The sequence below is a fragment of the Pristiophorus japonicus genome, chromosome 11 (assembly GCF_044704955.1).
Source record: "Pristiophorus japonicus isolate sPriJap1 chromosome 11, sPriJap1.hap1, whole genome shotgun sequence".
NCBI lineage: Eukaryota > Metazoa > Chordata > Chondrichthyes > Pristiophoridae > Pristiophorus > Pristiophorus japonicus.
In genome coordinates, this window is record NC_091987.1 from 53,615,686 (window position 1) to 53,637,679 (window position 21,994).

Genomic DNA, 21,994 nt, shown 5'->3' on the forward strand with positions numbered 1-21,994 from the left:
GATTGCGTAAAAGTTCATATTTTTAACTCGTCGCCAATATTTAAATATCGAATAACTCCACGAGACTAAGTACGGTGAGCTAGTTCAGGCATGACCTTACTCCAGTTTATTTATTCTCAAAATGAGGATTCAACATGGCTGCCAACATTGTATACATGGCTTGCATGTGTCTGCCAGTGAGTATTAGGACTACGACAGTCACGCCCTCCGGTGGCAGGTAAAACCCAATTAACATACATAACAGCTGCAATCTTTTTCTGGTTTAACTTTCCAGAAGAATGTATAACCAACACCTTGTTCCCTGAGCTGGCCTTCCCCTGCCCACCGGGACTCAATTAGTGCGGCGATGTCAATGTCGAAATATCTGAGTTCTCAGGCAATGATAGCAGTACAGCGTTCGGTCTTTCGCTTTTGGGGTTGTCTATGAGAGTCCTGATGTTCCAGGTCCCAAACTTCATTTTGGAGGGTGGAAGATGCGTGAATTCTTTTAACGTGGTGTGGCCGTTGCACACCAGCTACCACACGGGCTTGGCAGAGCAAGGTCTTGGCCCAGAGGCAAGGTGGTCCAAGACAACTGGAGACCAGGCTCCGCTGGATGGGTCTAATGCATACACACACACAACCATGAGGGACTATGGAGCGTCCACCTCAAATTCGGCTGCCCTCAAAAGTTTGTCACCATCCTTTGCCTGCTTCACGATGACATGCAAGCCATGATTTCTGACCAACGGATCCATCACAGACCTATGTCAAGTTCGGAGCGGGATCAAGCAGGGCTGCGTCATCACACCAACGCTCTTCTCGATCTTCCTAGCTGCAATGTTCCATCTCACTCTCAGTAAACTCCCCGTTGTAGTGGAGCTAATCTACTGAACAACCGGGAAACTATTCAACCTCTGCTGCCTCCAGTGTAGACAAGGTCGTCCATCCTCTATTTAATTACAGTCAGTACACAGACGACGCCTGCGTCTGCGCACACTCGGAGGCCGAACTCCAAGCCATTGTCAACACCTTCACCGAAGCACATGAGAGCATGGGTTTACACTAAACATCTGTAAGACTAAGGTCCTCTACCAACCTGCCCCTGTCACACAGCACTGCTCCCCAATTATCAAAATCCACGACGAGTCCTTGGACAACGTGGACCATTTTCCATACCTCAGGAGTCTACTGTCAACAAGAGCAGACGTCGATGATGAAGTCCAACACCGCCTTCAGTGCGCCAGTGCAGCCTTCGGTCATCTGAGGAAGAGAGTGTTTGAAGACCAGGACCTCAAACCCAACACCAAGCTCATGGTCTACAGAGCAGTAGTGATATCCGCCCTCCTATATGCTTCAGAGACATGAATTATTTACAGCAGGCATCACAAAGCACTGGAGAGTACCCGCAACGCTGCCTCCGCAAGATCTTGCAAATCCATTAGCAGGATAGGTGCCCCAACACCAGTGTTCTCGCTCAGGCCAATATCCCCAGCATTGAAGCACTGACCATGCTTGATCAGCTCTTTGGGTGGGCCACGTCGTCCGCATGCCTGACACGAGACTCCCAAAACACGCGCTCTACTCGGAGCTCCGATATGGCAAGTGAGCCCCAGGTGGGCAGAGGCAACACTTCAAGGACCCCCTCAAAGCCTCCTTAAAAAGTGCAACATCCCCACCGACACCTGGAAATCCCTGGCCCAAGACCGCTCAAAGTAGAGGAAAAGCATCCTGGAAGGTACAGAACACCTCGAGTCTCTTCGCCGGGAGCAAACTGAAGCCAAGTGTAAAGAGCAGAAGGAGCGCACGACAACCCAAGCACCCCACCCACCCGTTCCTTCAACTACCATTTGCCCCACCTGTGACAGAGACTGTAGGTCCCGCATTTAACTCATTAGTCACCTGAGAACTCATTTTTAGTGTGGAAGCAAGTCATCCTAGACTCCGAGGGACTGCCTAAGAAGAAGAAGATGGAAATCATAGTCTGGAAATTTGTTAAAATGGCCTGTGCAATTAAAATTACGTATATTTATTATGGCAATGATTTTGATCTTCATCAAATTAAAAACATTATTTGTGGTCCACTGTAGAAAACTGCACATGCACTGTCATTGCAACAACAATATGCATTGCAATGCCCGTGTGCTCATTGAGGGAAAACAAAGGATGTACAAAGAGGAAGAATCCAGAGTGCTATAGGCTGAAAAGAAAGTGAAATAGAATGTTCTGATGAACCTGCAATTGGCATCTGCTTAATTACTGTCCTGTTTTTGACATCATTGTGATCTTCCTGCTCAGGAACTCCAATACTTCCTCCTTATAGTGGGTCAGAGGGCAGAAATGTAGGTGTTCACCACCGTTTGCAATCTTTCTGCAGTTATGGATTGGCCTCTCGTTGAAAAATAATTCAAAAAGGTGAAAGTATTGTCTGGTTGCCAGGAGATGCAGTGAACCCCTGATGACAGCATGCAGACAATAAGGGGGATGATGATAGGTGCATGAACCAAACAGTGACATACTATGTACGAGTTTCAGTGGAGTGACCGCATGTTTGTGAAGGAATACCTGCAGTAAACAATTAGAGGGGTGGTCATTGCATTACTTCATGGGCATTGATTTTAAGCTGTTCATGAATTTTAACAGATGGGGAGGTGATGGTAAGTTGCAGGCAAGCAGTCCAGACTCAGCTGTAACAACAATGGCCGCAACTTTCTTTACCTCGGCAGTTCCGTGACGGGTGATGTCTGTGATGGGTCGCTGCCCTGTTGCTGGCTCCATCCCGCTCTGTGAAATGACTCTCCATTGATACGGCTAGTTAAGCCCACCCAGCGCGTTTCCCGGTTCAATTAGAGGAAGCGGGTCTGGTGACATAATTTCATGACATGTCATCAGCTGGTTTCCTTAAAGGGACCATGGCCAATTTTCTTTTGATATTTGTGCTGTCAGTGTTCTACAGCATTGAAGTGCTGCAAACACTGACAATGACTGCACAGATGTGCAGGGCTGCACCCAGGTTCTCCCATGACTTCCTCCATATGCTTATGGAGGGTGTCAGAGCACGCAGGGAGGTTCTCTTCCCTTCCAATGGGCGGAAGAGACCTCCCCAGGACACCAACGCAGCCTGGTTGCACATTGCACAGGAGGGCACAAGCAGGGATGTCATCTGGAGAACTTGGCTGCAGTGGTGCAAACCTTTCAATGATCTCAGTAGATCACGAACCATTAGCCACACTCAACCTCAGCCTGCTGTATCACTCATCACATTACCATTACTCTGCCTTTCCTTTCCTACCCCGCACATTCTTACTCACACCAACTTACCTTGCACCTCCACCCATACCTCTCTATCTACATTATTACATCCCCGTTTCACTAGCCACCCTCACACTCACCCCCATCCTAGTGCAATCATACCAACTTATCCAATGTTCATGTAAAGTTTCTGTTAATGTCGTGTCAAACATTGAAATCTTTATTTTCAACACTTTGTTTTCTTGGACAGATTTGTGAGCAGTGTGGTGTATGCAGGCACCCTTAGTAATGACTCCATGAGGCAGGGTATGGTGCTTAAACTCTGCAGACTTCAGTCCTTTATTAGCAGCTCCTGAGTGCTGACAACAAGCTCTGAGTTCCCTTTTATACTGGGTTACCTGCCGTGTGCAGGACCCGACATTGGGAGAGGCGCCTGGCGGCTGGTTGACAATAGGGTCCCACCCGCTGTCAAAAGAAACTTTCCTGACCAACCCGCCACTAATCCCTCCCGCTGATCTCCCCCTGAAAATTCCGGCCGATGTGTATTCAAAAGCACAGAAACAGGCAGTTACCTCTGCACCGGTTACAGGAGAATCGTCCATGGAGGCTCCTACTGCTAGAATTGGGCAGACTATTCCTGGCACATGCAGAACTGACTGCAACATCTGGACATAGCGGGCCATTAACATTACAAAACAGTGCCTCAGGAGAATGATCAATTTCTTCCCATCGGACACCACTTAAGAATAATATTTAGGAAAAAACCAGCATAAAAATGAGGCAGTTAGGATTGCTTTGACAAAAAAAGGAGAGAGAAATGTTCAATATCAAGGGAAACATTCTTAATGAGTGATTCTTACACTGGCGCCACTTTGAGCATTTGCTGCAAGTGTTTCATTTCTCCCTCCATCCTTTCCCGGGGCCTGGCTTATTGCTGCTTGTCTTTAGCAAGCATGTGCATTAGGTGCAGGATTATGTCTGTTTTATATTATAATCTAGAATGACTTGGCAAAATAATTGTAGTATAATACAATTGTTCTGCCAATTCATTCCGGATCGTGACATAAGACAGCCACAGAGCAGTCCACACATCACCAATGTTGCTTTCAGAGGTCAATCAAATGTTTTATTTTATTAAATGCTTGATTGGATCACGATATGTGTATTGTAAGCACTGTATGGAAAATAGCCATTAACATGGAATAGTATACATTTCCGTCGATAAAATCGCCTATTAAATATAGATGTCCAAATTGCCATGTGAGTATCAATACTGTGAATGCCGTACATTTCCAATGATTGGGTCTGCTTCTGCAGCTAGTGCTTGGCAATGGATTCTAGGGGGTAGAATCTCTACAGGGGTTCCTCGATCTCCCGCCGCTAACTTTACCAAGATCGGCAGAAATGGCCGTTAACGCTGTTTCTTCGGGGTTTCCTCCGACCTTCCAAGTGGGAGATCGGGAGAACCCCTGAGGAAAACTCTGGTGTAACTAGATAGACAGGAGACCACACGTGTTGCCTCTGTGATATCGCAGTGACACCATTCAGCTTGACCCTACTGCTGCCTCCGGAAAGGACCCACTGGTGTCAAGATTTAGTACAGTCGCCATGTTCACTTCTATTGTTAATGCCCCTCCGAATGATGCTCCATTGACCCCAGGAGCTAACAAGCGGATGCATTCTCGGTGAGCTGCCTTCTCCGCAAACTTGCTCTTCGCTGAGGCCTGTGTAGCTGCAGTACCCGCACTGCATTGGCCAGTATTGAGATTGCCTGCAATCTCCCAGGCCCTCCCCTCCAGTTTTACAAACAGAAGTGTGTGGAGGTATTAAAGGTCAATAAAGTTTTCAGATAATTTTCATGGGCAGCAAAGCAAACATCAGAACTCAAGCCACGACCCCTGTCCCGTTTTGGCCTCTGGCTTCATGTGGCATGAGCTTGTTGGCATGTAAAACTGGGAATGTTCATTTGGCCATGAGAACAGAGCAATGTCCAGAAATGCCTTGTATTTGGGGGGAGGAGCTGGGTCGAAGATGTCGGTAGCGTGCTATGTACAAATGCCCTTAAATATAATTCTTCGTTTGGTTTCAGAATCTAAACTAAAACACATGGCGGCGCTCTTACTCAAATGTAGACTTGGAAGTTTATAAATAAGGTCGCCTTTTCAAATACCGACCAAGGAAGTGCAAGTACTGAGTAAGTGTGTTTAGCTCTCCCCTTTCACCGGATTCCGCTCTTGTCAGCACCGAACCCTCGCCCATTGTTTCATTGAGACCTGGTGATACTGCTTGAAAACTCGTTTCTGAAGTCGTTTGACGATCTGCAGATGAAACTCTTTACCCTCGTACTGCTGGTCGCTGTTATAGACGGTGAGAATCCTTTACTTTAAATGGATACCTTTTCCCGTGGGTTCAACTATATAATGCGTGGTGCACGTATCTTACACTTTATGACGGGGTTCTAGTAGTCGAATGTAAATAAGAAATGATTAGGAACAAGGACAAATATTGAATAAAGCATTGCTCTGGTCACTAATGTACAGCGACATAGCAGATGCTTCCAGACAGAAAGAAGTTTAAGACGTGGCAACCAGATTAATTAAAATGAATGAAATTGTGAACATTGTTGTAATAATAGATTTAAATAGCTACCTTTAAAAAAATGAACTCAGATGAATGCACCAGACATGAGATCTGGTCTTATCTTTAGAGTGGAGTAAAGTGGATCATTTTAACATTACAGTATTGTGCGCTATACCTTCTAACACTTCTACCCTCCATACTGTTTCTCTCCACTGGCAGCTCTTTCTTCAGTTCTCTTAGGTGGCTGGCCGGGTTGGGGGTTGGATGCTTGTGGTATCACCCCGAGAGGAATCCATTTCTGGAATGTGTCACAGAAAGCCATTTATCTCAGTATTACTTGGTCAAGATCGTTCTGTGCATCCAGGGAGAGTGTTCAAGTAGGGGTTTGGTGCTGCTGCAGTGGTAGATAGTATTTATAGAATCATAGAAAATTACAACAGAGAAGGAGGCCATTTGGCCCATCGTGCCCATGCCGGTTGAAAAAGAGCTACCCAGCCTAATTCCACCTTCCAGCACTAGGTCTGTAGGTTATGACTCTTTAAGTCCACATCCAAGTACTTTTTAAAAATGTGATGAGGGTTTCTGTCTGGAGCCATCCTTTCAGGCAGTGAGTTCCAGACTCCCACCATCATCTGGGTGAAGAAATGTTTCCTCATCTCCCCTCTAATCCTTCTACCAACTACTTTATTGATCCCTCTGCCAAGGGAACTAGTGTCCTTCCTATCCATTCTATCTAGGCCCCTCAATTTAAACTAAATAGTGGGGGGAAGGATTCAGGTGAGTGGAAATCTAAAAAGTCAAAGAGAAAGGAGAAGGCAATAGAGGAGGGTAGCGATGGGGGAAGTGATAACCAGAGTGTGACAGGAGGGGACAGAATGTATAAAAATAAGAGTGGGGTCAAAGCAGAGAAAAAAGGTAAAAAGACAAAATTAAAAGGTCTTTATCAGAATGCACGCAGCATTCATAACAAGATAGATGTAAATGGGTATGATCTGATGCCCATTACAGAGACGTGGTTGCAAGGTGACCAAGGCTGGGAACTGGATATTCAGGGGTATTTGACAATTTGGAAGGATAGTCAGAAAGGAAAAGGAGATGGGGTAGATCTGTTAATAAAGGATGAGATCAGTGCAGTAGTGAGAAATGATATTGACTCAGAAGATCAAGATGTAGAATCAGTTTGGGCAGAGATAAGAAACAATAAGGGGAAGAAGTCACTGGTAGGCATAATCTATAAGCCCCCTAATAGTAAGAAAGGTACGGGAATAATCATGGGGGATTTTAATCTTCATGTTGATTGGCCAAATCAAATTAGCCAAGGTAGCCTTGAGGAAGAGTTCATAGAGTGTATCCAGGATGGTTTATTTGAACAGTGCGTTGTGGAACCAATCAGGGAGCAGGCTATCTTAGACCTGGTATGGTATAATGAGACGGGATTAATAAATGATCTCACAGTTAAGGATCCTCTAGGAAAGAGTGATCATAGCATGGTTGAATTTCAAATTCATTTGGAGAGTGAGAAAGTTGGGTCTCAACCCAGTGTTCTAATCTTAAATGAAGGCAATTACAAAGGTATGAAGGCAGAGTTGGCTAAAGTGGACAGGGAAAATAAATTAAAGTGTAAGACGGTTGATGAGCAATGGCAGACATTTAAGGAGATATTTCATAACTCTCAACAAAAATATATTCCAGTGAGAAGGAAAGACTTTAAGAGAAGAGAGAACCATCTGGGGCTAACTAAGGAACTGAAGGATGGTATCAAATTGAAAACAGTGTCATACAATGTTGCCAAGATTAGTGGGAGGCCAGAGGATTGGGAAATGTTTAAAAACCAGCAAAGGAAAACTAAAAAAATAATAACGAGAGAGAAAATGGATTAGCAAGAAATATAAAAACTTCTAAGAACTTGTAAGAGCTTCTACAGGTATATAAAAAGGAAGCGAGTAGCTAAAATAAATGTTGGTCCTTTAGAGGATGAGACTGAGGAATTAATAATGGGGAACAGGGAAATGACAGAGACTTTGAACAAATATTTTGTACCAGTCTTCATGGTAGAGGGCACTAAAAACATCCTAATAATAAATAATCAAGGGGCTATAGGGAGGGGAGAACTTCACTATCACAAAAGAAAAAGTACTTGGTCTTAAGAGAAGTAGCGGCAGGGATTATGAATGCATTGGTTGTAATTTACCAAAATTCCCTGGATTCTGGGGAGTTCCCAGCAGATTGGAAAGCTGCAAATGTAATGCCCCTATTTAAAAAGGAGGCAGACAAAAAGCGGGAAACTATAGACCAGTTAGCCTAACATCTGTGGTTGGGAAAATGTTGGAGTCCATTATTAAAGAAGTAGTAGCAGGACATTTGGAAAAGCAAAATTTGGTCAGGCACAGTCAGCATGGATTTATGAAGTGAAAGTCATGTTTGACAAATTTGTTGCCGTTCTTTGAGGATGTAATGAACAGGATGGATAAAGGGGAACCAGTGGATGTGGTGTATTTGGACATCCAGAAAGCATTTTACAAGGTGCCACATAAAAGGCTACTGCACAAGATAAAAGTTCACAGGGTTGGGGGTAATATATTAGCATGGATAAAGGATTGGCTAACTAACAGAGAACAGAGAGTTGGGATAAATGGTTCATTCTCTGGTTGGCAACCAGTAACTAGTGGGGTGCTGCAGGGATCTGTGCTGGGACCCCAACTATTTACAATCTATATAAACGACTTGGAAGAAGGGACTGAGTGTAACGTAGCCAAGTTTGCTGACGATACGAAGATGGGAGGAAAAACAATGTATGAGGAGGACACAAAAAATCTGCAAAAGGACGTAGACAAGCTAAGTGAGTGGGTAAAAATTTGTCAGATGGAGTATAATGTTGGAAAGTGTGAGGTCATGCACTTTGGCAGAAAAAGTCAAAGAGCAAGTTATTATTTAAATGGAGAAAGATTGCAAAGTGCTGCAGTACAGCGGGACCTGGGGGTACTTGTGCATGAAACACAAAAGGATAGTGTGCAGGTACAGCAAGTGATCAGGAAGGCCAATGGTATCTTGGCCTTTATTTCAAAGGGGATGGAGTATAAAAACAGGGAAGTCTTACTACAGCTATATATGGTATTGGTGAGGCCATACCTGGAATACTGCGTGCAGTTTTGGTTTCCATATTTACGAAAGGATATACTTGCTTTGGAGGCAGTTCAGAGAAGGTTCACTAAGTTGATTCTGGGGATGAGGGGGTTGACTTATGAGGAAAGGTTGAGTAGGTTGGGCCTCTACTCATTGGAATTCAGAAGAATGAGAGGTGATCTTATTGAGACTTATAAGATTATGAGGGGGCTTGACAGGGCGGATGCAGAGAGGATGTTTCCACTGATGGGGGAGACTCAAACTAGAGGGCACAATCTTAGAATAAGGGCTGCCCATTTAATACTGAGAAGAGGAGAAATTTCTTCTCTCAGAGGGTTGTGAATCTGTGGAATTTGCTGCTTCAGAGATCTGTGGAAGCTGGGACATTGAATAAATTTAAGACAGAAATAGACGCTTTCTTAATCGATAAGGGGATAATGGGAAGCGGGCAGGGAAGTGGAGCTGAATCCATGATCAGATCAGCCATCATTTCATTGAATGGCGGAGCAGGCTCGAGAGGCCATATGGCCTGTTCCTGTTCCTATTATGTTCTTATGTTCTTATGTATAATGGGACTAAAGGTGGACAAGTCTCCTGGACCTGGTGGCCTGCATCCTAGGGTCTTAAAAGAAATGGCTACAGAGATTGTGGATGCATTGGTTGCAATCTACCAAAATTCCCTGGATTCTGGAGAGGTCCCAGCGGATTGTAACGCCCCTATTTAAAAAAGGAAGGAGAAAGAAAGCAGGAAACTATAGACCAGTTAGCCTAACATCTGTCATTGGGAAAATACTGGAATTCATTATTAGAGAAGCAGTAGCAGGATATTTGGAAAAGCATAATACAGGCAAGCAGAGTCAGCATGGTTTTATGAAAGGGAAGTCATGTTTTACAAATGTGCTGGAGTTCTTTGAGGATGTAACGAGCAGTGTGGATAAGGGGGAACCAGTGGATGTGATGTATTTGGATTTCCGGAAGGCATTCGATCTGGTGCCACATAAAAGGTTACTGCACCAGATAAGAGCTCACGGGGTTGGGGGTAATATATTAACATGGACAGAGGATTGGCTAGCTAACAGAAAACAGAGAATCAGGATAAATGGGTCATTGTCCAGTTGGCAAACGATAATTAGTGGGGTGCCACAGGGATTGGTGCTGGGGCCTCAACTATTTACAATCTATATTAATAACTTGGATGAAAGGACAAAGTGTAATGTAGCCAAGTTTGCTGATGATACAAAAATGGGTGGGAAAGCAAGTTGTGAGGAGGACACAAAGAATCTGCAAAGGGATATAGACAGGCTAAGTGAATGGGCAAACATTTGGCAGATGCAGTATAATGTGGGAAAGTGTCAGGTTATCCACTTTGGCAGGAAAAATAAAAAAGCAAATTATTATTTAAATGGAGAGAGATTACAAAATGCTGCAGTACTGAGGGACCTGAGAGTCCTTGTGCATGAAACACAAATGTTAGTAAGCAGTTACAGGAAGTAATCAGGAAGGCGAATGGAATTTTGGTCTTTATTGCAAGGCAGATGGAGTGTAAAAACAGGGAAGTCCTGCTACAACCGTACAGCATATTGGTGAGATCACACCTAGAGTACTGCGTACAGTTTTGGTCTCTTTATTTAAGGAGGGATATACTTGTATTGGAAGCAGTTCAGAGAAATTTCACTAAATTGATTCGTGAGATAAAGAGGTTGAATTTTGAAGAAAGGTTGAACAGGTTGGACCTATACTGATTGGAGTTTAGAAGAATGAGAGGTGATCTTGGTGAAACATATAAGATACAGAAAGGACTCGACAAGGTAGATACAGAGAGGATGTTTCCACTCTTGGGGGATTCTAGAACTAGGGGGCGTAGTTTAAGAATAAGGGGTCGCCCACTTAAAATTGAGATGAGGAGGAATTTCTTCTCTCAGAGGGTCGTAAATCTGTGGAATTCTCTGCTCCAGAAAGCTGTGGAGGCTGGGTCATTGAATATAGTTAAAGTGGAGATAGACAGATTTTTGAATGATAAGTGAGTGAAGAATTATGGGGAGTGGGCAGGGAAGTGGAGCTGAGCCCAAGATCAGATCAGCCATGATTTTATTAAATGGCGGAGCAGGTTCGAGGGGAGAAATGGCTTGCTCCTGCTCCTATTTCTTATGTTTCGTATGTTTATACATCTCAATTAAATCTCTCCTCACCGCAAAAGATCACAGAAACTTGATTTGTGTTGGACGTAATTTGCGCTTAAAATTCCGCGATCTTTTGCACGGTTTCGCCGATTTTGGGCGATTGCGCTGAAAAAAACCAGCGCAACCAAACGGAAACTCTATTCGGCGGAGGCTAGTGATTATAGCTGTTCCTGAATGTCTTGGGAAATGGAGAGTTTGACAAAATGAAACTGGAAGGGTACCAATGTGATTGCAATAAGGGTAAATAAGGCAGTATGGGTAGATTTAACCTAGTATGACAAGAGGGAGGGGAAAGCAGAATAGACTATAAATTAAGAAAAGGGATTAAGGATATTAAAGGATAACCTGAATTGTGATTATATGAATGCAAGGAGTAAAATGATTAAATTGGTGAGCTAGAAGTGCTGGTACATAAAGAGGAAATAAAGTGTGACTGAATCTGGTTGAAATTAAATGATAATTGGGGAATTAACATGCATTGTTTTGTGTATTTTAGAAAGGACCAGGAAGGTAACGTAGTACATGGGGTGGCATTTATTGTTAGAGTGAAATTCGTTCAAATGGAATTGATTGCTTAAAGTGGAACTGAGTCTCTATGGTTAAAATTAAAAGACAGGAAAGGGAAAAAGTCTCTCCCATTTGGCTACCAGTGTTCATTCTGCCATGATGTGCAATTACATGCCTGTGAATAACTTCAAATACTAAAAGCAATAATTATGCCTTCAGTATGTATACTACCAAGATAATGACAAAGTGAAGAAATTGTGGGAGAGAATTCCAGACAGAAGGGGTGTAGTGACAGAAAGATCAAAGGGAATGAGGAAAGAGCAGTAATCTAGCATTGGAGGAGTAGAGAGTACATGAAGTGATGCACAACTGGACAGGATTGCTCAGACAGAGTTGGAGCAAGGCCAATTACTGCTGCTTCCTGGCACCACCATGGGGAAGTTATTGGTAGACCTTCAGAAGGAGAAATAACAACTCTGACTTCTCCTGCTGGAGGGAAAGGTCCTTGTAGCACCCTTCTCACTCTCCATTCTAGCCGAGGGCTGCCAACCAGCCAGGATTGACCAGGAGTCTCCAGGACTTAAAGATTTATTCACTTGACACTGCTGAGAGCAACCCAGGAGAAAAAAAAAACATAGGGGCATTAAAAAGTCTTCCTTGAAGACTTTAATTTATTAGTTTTTAAAATATTGGAGATGGGGGAAAAAGGCTATTTGACTGGGCGTGTGGTTGGAGGCAGGCGATCATGTGGTGAAACCTCCAGGAATACGTAGAACCATGTTGGCAACTTTATTCCGGCCCTTGTTATCTTCTTGTGCTGATCTTCCCACCTTCGGGGCACTTCCGCTCTACTAACTGCCCAGCCACCTCTTCTGCTGCAGCATTGCTGAAATTTTGTGGCTGGACAATGCCGGGCTCCCTCTTGGTGGCGAGAATCCTGCAGGAGCCCTCTGCGCATTTGGATTGAACCCCAAACCAGGAAAATGGGTCAGGTTTCCTTTAGTGCTGGAGAGTCGAGTGGAAGTCCTGCTCCACTAGAATACCGCAGCTGGAAGGATAATCCCGGCATCTATGTCCCAACTGGACAGGAAGCCAAAGACTTGGGGGCTGACATTCCCCTGTTGTGAGCCTCCCGTTAGCGCCTCCGGGGGAACACTAACGGGGCGCAAAAGTGTTTTTTCCGGGGTGGGGGGTGGGGGGGCACTATAAGCTCCTGCTAAATTGCACAGGAGTTAGCAGAGGCACGAATGCATTAGCTCCGTGCCCCGCTGGTAGCGCCCCCGGGCTACTGCACTGGCGGTGATGTTATCATCACCGTGCGTGATGACCTATTTTCGCGGCAGCCCCATCCACCCCGCAGTGGAAATTGGCCAGCGATGCCCACGCCAGCCTCACGGGTCGTGAACCAGGCCGGACAACCATCACAGGGCGAAACTTAAAGGGGAGATGCGCTGCGACGTGTGTCACCATTTTTGTTTTACTCCCGTTATTGGTTGGATCTTGTCCACTCCTTTTGCATGGTCCGGGCTGCGATAGTGCAGCCCGGCACTCCATTTTGGTGCCAGGCTGCAGTCATGCCACCCCTTAGCCCTGGTGGCCTAGTGGAGGCCATCAAAGGGCCTGTAGAGCTCGCAGCATCTCTCCCCTTTAACGGAAGGGAAGGGGCATTGAAACTTGTCAGTGGTATGCGGAAACGCTGCCTAGTACTCCGCGATGTGCCCAGGTAGCGCCCCTGATCCTGCCACGAGTGGAGTGCGCGACATTGCGTTCCACTTCCTGTGAAGGGCAGCAACCCGAATTTTGCTTCCGGTGCGGGACTTCTACGCTGGGCACAGAATGTCTAGCCCTGGAGAGGTTACCACCCCCAACTGGGGCGACAGGGAATTTCGACCCCTTCTCCTCTGATCTACCCCGATCTACTTGTACTCAGGGATTGCCCAGTTGAGCTGCCAATTAAGGCTGCTACCTTGAATCAGAAGCCTTCTACATGGTTCATACACAGCCTGTTCAGCTTAGGCTGTGCTCACATGAATGAAACAATTTCCAGCATATTAGTTGTGAATGTCACTGGAATGTCTAAACAACCCCCAAGCTGAAGTAGCAGGTAGGAAGCAGCATTTCTTCAGCTGTTTCATCTGAATCCAATCCACGTTCCAAGAATCAGATTATGTTTGGATTGTGAGCTGAATTTAATATAAGAATATTGGCCTGGAATTTGCAGTCGAGATGGCGGCTAACTGTCATTTAGTCTTTGAAACTGACCGCAAATTTGGGATTTGGCACATGCGCAGGCTCATGCAGCAATCCTGAAGTTGCAATCTGTCATTGACAGCTCCGAAACAGACTGCCCACAGAACCAGAAATCTGTGTAATCACCCAAATCAGGGCAACTAACGAAAACTTGGCTCTTCCGCAGTAAGTATGCTGTTAAATGCCCACTCAAAGTTAGGCCCAAAGGGATTAGGTGTAACTGGGGTGTAATCTTTGTTTTACTCTTTCTAATATTTTTTAAAAGTTATAATTTTAAGAGCTTACTCACTTCCTTGTTCACTGTTTGTGAAAATTCTGCATTTTGATTGGCTGCTCAGACAGCTTGTTTCCATCTCAGTAGCTCGCACAAGGGGTTCCCCACTATACTTCGTTGATTAGAATTGAATGTCGGAAAACCTGAAGTTCTTGATACATGGATCACGAGGTCCTTGTGCGAAGCATACTTCGGGCTCAGCAGCGAACGGCTTCACTTTGCATCTGACCACAAAATCCAGATCATTATCTTAATATAAATTAATTCAAAATCCCTCCTGGGCCAAATATTAAAAATTCTGAAATGTGACATAGTCCTCAGATATTTTTACTTTAAGCAAAAAGACTGACTTGTTCTGAAGTCATTCCCCTCGATAGGTGACTTCTGAATTTCAGAAGGCACAGAGCTTATTCAAAATCTCTGCTCTAGGCCACTTAGAAAAAATATATCTGAATCTCAATCTACTTATTGATTAAACAGCATGCTGAAATTGCACACATTAAAATAATTAAAACCAATAAAATGAACAAAATGCTGGGCTTCACTGGAGCCCAGAGCCCCCAAATTCTGGACCCTGATAGTGCCAAGGCACCATTATCTGGGCAGGCAGGGGAGAAATTTGGATCAGGACACAGTTCTGCCAGGTCTCCACGCTGCATGAAGCAGGCATACAAGCTTGACAGGACCTGGTCCTGGCGGATGTGGGACAATTTTTCTTGTAATGGCTGGTTTCCCCCACAAGAGCAATCAATTTGCATTGGAAAAACAGAAAATTTAAAAGGTACCATGGCAATATCCCTTTTGCCCCCAATTAAATGGACACCCTTGTTGTGCGGAAAATGGTGTGAGCATTTGCCCAAAATACGCAGTCACTGTACCAAAGAATCTGGCTGCTACACTGCTTGACCTCAGAATTTCAGATACGGTCAGCGATACATCTACGGAATAGGGCAGAAGCAGCCACTAACAGGAGGCTGCCCGAGGGTTTGAAGGTTTTGTTGTTAATAAGAACACTGTTGCAACTCACTTGCACTTATGACACAGAGCATTCCAAACACAATTTAATTAGATTTAGAAAGAAAGAAAGTAAGATTTGCATTTATATAGTGCCTTTCATAACCTCAGAATGTCCCAAGGTGTTTTATAGCCAATGAAGTACTTTTGAATGTACTCACTGTTGTAATATAGGAAACACAGCAGCCAATTTGCGCACAGCAAGGTCCCATAAACAGTAATGTGATAATGACCAGATAATCCTGTTGGTTGAGGAATCAATATTGGCCAAGACACTGGGGAAAACTCTCCTGCTCTTCTTCGAATTGTGGTATATTTTACATTCACCTGAGAAGGCAGACGGGTACTCGGTTTAACATCTCATCTGAAATACGACATCTCCGACATTGCAGTGCTTTCTCAGTACTGCACTTGGAGTGTCAGGCTAGAGTTTGTGCTCAAGTCTCTGGAGTGGGACTTGAAACCACAATCTTCTGGCTCCGAGGCGAGAATGTGACCACCGAACATTGGCTTACACAGTAGTCCACTGTCATTTGTAAACCTCCAAATACTTTAGAGTTAAATGCTTTACAGAAAATGTTTGTGGAACAATTGATGTGTTTTATTATATTCTAATTTTATTTTACAGGAAAAGATCTGAATGTGGAGACACAGGAGAATATGAAAGCAGTTTTAGGTGGAAATGTTACCTTCAGCTGTACTACACATTTAAAAGATATTCTACAGGTCACCTGGCAAAAGTTAAATGGTCAATCTGTGGAAAATGTCGCTACATTTAGTGAAAAATTTGGACCTAATGTAATTGGGTCATTTAATGGTAGAGCTGCTTTCAGACAATCAGAGAAGGAAGTGTCCACCATTGCACTGTCTGGAGTGAGGCTTGAAGATGAAGGATGTTATCAATGTCTCTTCAATACATTTCCAACTGGATCAAACATTGGGAAGACCTGTCTCACTGTACATGGTAAGACAGTTACAAATAAGAACATAAGAAAGCTTGAAAGGGAAAAAGGGTGCTCAGCTCATCAAACCATCTCCTTCCAAGGTCCATACATGACTACTTCAATCACGGACTGTCTACTCACCCAAGATCTCTATATTTTCTTTCTAATCCTCATGTGAATTAAACAGATCTATTAATATATCGACAACTCTCAGTCGCTAATCTTAACAGCTATTTGACCCAGTTTCTTTATAATGGTATCAATTGACTCTGAATTAATACCTTCTCTGGGAGTTGGTTCAGCTATCTCAGGTGAAAAATGTAAATGTGCCTGAAACTTGTGAATTCAGTGCTTGCTGTTTGAGCTAAGTAACCTATTTATGCCAATCTTATCTTTACCTTTCATTACTCTAATTCACAAAGGTTTAACTACAATTCAAGTCTTGAAGAGTGCCTTTGTCCATTTGTATTGAATATTACATTTAAATGAATTTCTTAATTCTGGCTTACCTGTAATGATTTATTGATTAGAATTTGAGATTTTTGATATCCCATGAAGGAGGAATATACAGCTGAGCACTACATCAGAGGTTTTCAACAGTTTACTGCTCATCAGTTTAAGTAGACTATGGGTGGAGTGTTGCTCAATTATCTGCAGAGAGCATAGCATAGTATCTTTTTTAAACTCATTTTAATTTTCCAGTAGAAAACTGCTATATATTTCTCTGGGAATCAGCTCTACACATCCATTATCCCATGTGGAAAAATAATCTTGCCCAAAACTTGTGAATTCTGTGCTTACTGTTTGACCTAAATAATCTATTTATGCCTATCTTATCTTACGCCATAATGGACCCTTCAGCACCCATTTTTCACCTATCTAACTTCTAGGCCAGGTAGTCTATTTCAAATTTTTCATGAAGTTTTATAAAGCTGTTCTTTAAAAAATTGTCTAGATATTTTAAATGATTATAAGTTATTTGCTCGGATTTTCTGGGGCCTATGACCACATACGCAGAGAGTACGAGCTTAGAAGTCCCCGCAAGTTCTGGGTTTCCTCACGCGCTGCGCATGCGCGAAAACCCGGAACTTGCGATCTGTCAAGTTTCAACTTGACAGATAGTGCAAATCCAAAGGAAATGGACATTCGCTGGTGCAGGGTTGAGCTATTTGCCCAACTACTACCCAGCAAATGCCTGTGAAACTCTTTTGCCTGGTAAAAGCAGGCAGGTGTAAGGCCTTTTTTTTTTAACCAGCGCAAGTGTTTAAATAAATATTCAAATAACATTTTTTAAATAATTTAAACATTCAAAAACTTTTAAAATTAGTTTAGGTTATTTTTGGCCCCTTAAAAATGTTTACATTTATTTTTCAAAAAATAAAATGTTTGTTTTAAATGTGTCATTAAGTTGTATTTTAATTAATTTAAAAATGTGAAGATTTATTTTTATTTAGGTTGTGTAAAAATGTATTTTTTATGTGATTCCTATTAAGCTTATGGGGATAATGGGAATCTCCCTTTTTGATTGGTTGGGCTAACCCATGTGATCCCAGGGATGCGAACGAACCGCTTGCTCCCCTAGAGATGTGGGCATTTATGCAGGCGTACGCCTGCAGGTGCAGGAGCGTGAGTCCGGGGCCATCAGGTAAGTACGGATTTTACTAGCGCTTCAGAGGCATTCGCCTGCGGGAAGCCTCGGACAGCAATTTCAAGGCCCAATATAATTAATGTAATAGAATTTTGGTTCTGAATAATCAGTACACTTTTTAAATTTCTTTTCCTTTTACAGTAATACCTGATATTCATCTGGACTTGTATTCCATTCATGTTTCTGAGAGTTCTGAAATTTTGGTAGTGACCTTCTCCTCTACGGGAAAGCCGGCACCAAAGATTGCATGTAATGTAACAAGTAACGTGACTGGAGAAGCAACTGAATCAGTAACTGTAAACCCCAATGGAACAGTGACCGTCACCGGTAACTTCACAGTGGTGTCAGCTGAATCTGTCACAGGTACAGAAGTGATTTGTGTGATAAATCATCCAGCAACTAATACAGAAATAGTGAAAACCTTCACATTAAGACAACATGGTAAGTATGATGCCTATGCCCATTGTGTCAAAATTCAGCACCTAGATTACTTAAATATTAATCAAACTACCACAGTTCAAATACCACATGTCTAATAATGATCTATCTATTTTTATTATGTGGAAAGCTTCAGTGCAGCTATTACGATTTATAATGATATCCATGTGGTAAAACAATCTAAAACACATCTATATTTTTAATCATGTCAGAGTGGAGTCTTGTCATAGTACTGAAGCTCAGTTCTCAATGCTTGAAAAAAAGGCTGAAATATGTCCCTTGTTGAATTTTTAAAAGGTTGATCGATTGTGCAGTCTTGAAAAGTTGACCTTCTATGTTTCCGTGTTTATTGGGGTGGGACAGCTGGTGCTTCTGTTAAAGTGATGAAAAATGGTAATTCTTGACAATTGAAGATTTTTCAGAATATTTTGATTGGAGCTGGCATTTAGCTCTACAACAACAGCTACTTGTTTTCGGTGCTATATTTAAAGGTGAATCCTATTCTGGCCATAATATCTAGGACCTCAATCAGATTTAAATAGTTCTTAATTTGTGGATAAAAAGAGAGGCGCTATAATACCATTTAAACAATGTACACATCAAGTGAACTACATTATTAATATCAATAAAAACAGAAATTGCTGGAAATACTCAGCAGATCTGATAGTATCTGTCGAGAGAGAAACAGAGTTTACATTTCAAATCGATGACCTTACATCAGAACTCTATTGTCTGCTGTGCGGGTGAAGTCTTTTGGCCAAAGTAGTGGGTGTGGGGGCGAAGGCGGTGGAAAAAGATCTTAGCATCATGTCGAGCTTGACATTCATTGAATTGGGGGCACAGAAACATAGAAACATAGAAAGTAAGTGCAGGAGTAGGCCATTCGCCCCTTCGAGCCTGCACAAACATTCAATATGATCATGGCTGATCATTTTTACAACTTCAGTACCCCATTTCTGCTTTCTCTCCATACCCCTTGATCCCTTTAGCCGTAAGGGCCACATCTAATTCGCTTTTGAATATATCTAATGAACTGGCCTAAACAACGTTCTGTGGTAGAGAATTCCACAGGTTCACCACTCTCTGAGTGAAAACATTTCTCCTCATCTCGGTCCTAAATGGCTTACCCTTTATCCTTAGACTATGAGCCCTGGTTCAGGACTTCCCCAACATCGGGAACAATCTTCCTGCATCTAACCTGTCCAATCCCGTCAGAATTTTATATGTTTCGATGAGATCCCCTCTCATTTTTCTAAATTCCAGTGAATATGATCCTAGTCGATCCAATCTTTCTTCATATGTCAGTCCTGCCATCCCGGGAATCAGTCTGGTGAACCTTCGTTGCACTCCCTCAATAGCAAGAATGTCCTTCCTCAGATTAGGAGACCAAAACTGTACACAATATTCAAGGTGTGGCCTCACCAAGGCCCTGTACAACTGCAGCAAGACCTCCCTGCTCCTATATTCAAATCCTCTCGCTATGAAGGCCAACATGCCATTTGCCTTCTTCACTGCCTGCTGCCAACTTTCAATGACTGATGTATCATGACACCCAGGTCTCATTGCACTTCCCCTTTTCCTAATCTGTCACCATTCAGATAATATTCTGCCTTCCTGTTTTTGTCACCAAAGTGGATAACCTCACATTTATCTACATTATACTGCATCTGCCATGCATTTGCCCACTCACCTAACTTGTCCAAGTCACCCTGCAGCCTTTTAGCATCCTCCTCACAGCTCACACTACCACCCAGCTTAGTGTCATCTACAAACTTGGAGATATTACATTCAATTCCTTCATCTAAATCATTAATGTATATTGTAAATAGTTGGGGTCCCAGCATTGAACCTTGCGATACCCCACTAGTCACTGCCTGCCATTCTAAAAAGGACCCATTTATTCCTACTCTTTGCTTCCTGTCTGCCAACTAGTTCTCTATCCACATCAATACATTACCCCCAATACCATGTGCTTTAATTTTGCACACAAATCTCTTGTGTGGGACCTTGTCAAAAGCCTTTTGAAAGTCCAAATATACCACATCCACTGGTTCTCCCTTGTCCACTCTACTAGTTACATCCTCAAAAAATTCTAGAAGATTTGTCAAACATGATTTCCCTTTCATAAATCCATGCTGACTTGGACCGATCCCGTCACTGCTTTCCAACTGCGCTGCTATTACATCTTTAATAATTGATTCCAACATTTTCCCAACTACCGATATCAGGCTAACCGGTCTAAAATTCACTGTGTTCTCTATCCCTTCTTTTTTAAAAAGTGGTGTTACATTAGCTACCCTCCAATTTATAGGAACTGATTTAGAGTCTGTAGAATGTTGGAAAATGACCACCAATGCATCCACTATTTCTAGGGCCACTTCCTCAGGTACTCTGGGATGCAGAATATCAGGCCCTGGGGATTTATTGGCCTTCAGTCCCATCAATTTCCCGAACACAATTTCCTGACTAATAGGATTTCCTTTAGTTCCTCCTTCTCACTAGACGCTCAGTCCCCTTGTTTTTCCAGAAGGTTATTTGTGTCTTCCTTGGTGAAGACAGAACCAAAGTATTTGTTCAATTGGTCTGCCATTTCTTTGTTCCCCATTATAAATTCATCTGATTCTGACTGCAAGGGACCTATGTTTGTCTTCACTAATCTTTTTCTCTTCACATACCTATAGAAGCTTTTGCAGTCAGTTTTTATCTTCCCTGCAAGCTTACTCTCATAATCTATTTTCCCCCTCCTAATTAAACTCTTTATCCTCCTCTGCTGAATTCCAAATGTCTCCCAATCCTCAGGTTTGCTGCTTTTTCTGGCCAATTTATTTGCCTCTTCCTTAGATTTAAAACTATCCCTAATTTCCCTTGTTAGCCACGGTTGAGCCATGTTTACTGTTTTATGTTTGCACTTGACAGGGATCTACAACTGTTGAAGTTCATCCATGTGATCTTTAAATGTTTGCCATTGCCTATCCACCATCCACCCTTTAAGTATCATTTGCCAGTCTATCCTAGCCAATTCACATCTCATCCCATCGAAGTTACCTTTCTTTAAGTTCAGGACCCTAGTCTCTGAATTAACTGTGACACTCTCCATCTTAATGAAGAATTCTACCATATTATGGTCACTCTTCCGGAAGGGACCTCGCACAACAAGATTTCTAATTAATCCTCTCTCATTACACAATACTCAGTCTAGGATGGCCAGTTCTCCAGTTGGTTCCTCGACATATTGGTCTAGAAAACCATCCCTTATACACTGCAGGAAATCCTCCTCCACCATATTGCTACCAGTTTGGTTAGCCCAATCTATATGCAGATTAAAGTCACCCATGATAACTGCTGTACCTTTATTGCATGCTTCGCTAATTTCCTGTTTGATGCCATCCCAACCTCACTACTACTGTTTGGTGGTCTGTACATAATTCCCACTAGCATTTTCTGCCCTTTGGTGTTCCGCAGCTCTACCCATACAGATTCCACATCATCCAAGCTAATTCCTTCCTTACTATTGCGTTAATCTCCTCTTTAACCAGCAACGCTACCCCACTTCCTTTTCCTTTCTGTCTATCCTTCCTGAATATTGAATACTCCTGAATGTTGAGTTCCCAGCCTTGGTCACCCTGGAGCCATGTCTCCGTAATCCCAATTCCATCAAATCCCTTAATAGCTATCTACGCAGTTAATCCACCTTATTACGAATGCTCCTTACATTGAGACACAGAGCATTCAAGCTTGTTTTTTTATTAATACTCTTTATCCTTTTAGAATGATGTTGTAATGTGGCCCTTTTTGATTTTTGCCT

General features: G+C 42.9%; 1 protein-coding gene across 2 annotated transcripts in view; it reads left to right on the forward strand.

Annotated features, from left to right (window-relative positions):
- The first annotated feature begins 5,397 nt into the window (after positions 1 to 5,397).
- LOC139275724 (OX-2 membrane glycoprotein-like) overlaps positions 5,398 to 21,994 on the forward strand; it is a 60,052-nt gene continuing 43,455 nt past the window's right edge. For both annotated transcript variants that reach the window (XM_070892907.1, XM_070892908.1), the window contains exons 1-3: positions 5,398 to 5,598; positions 15,788 to 16,123; positions 17,893 to 18,192. In XM_070892907.1, coding sequence (XP_070749008.1) covers positions 5,556 to 5,598; positions 15,788 to 16,123; positions 17,893 to 18,192 — 679 coding nt within the window. In that variant the 5' untranslated portion in view covers positions 5,398 to 5,555. The remainder of the gene's footprint in view (positions 5,599 to 15,787; positions 16,124 to 17,892; positions 18,193 to 21,994) is intronic.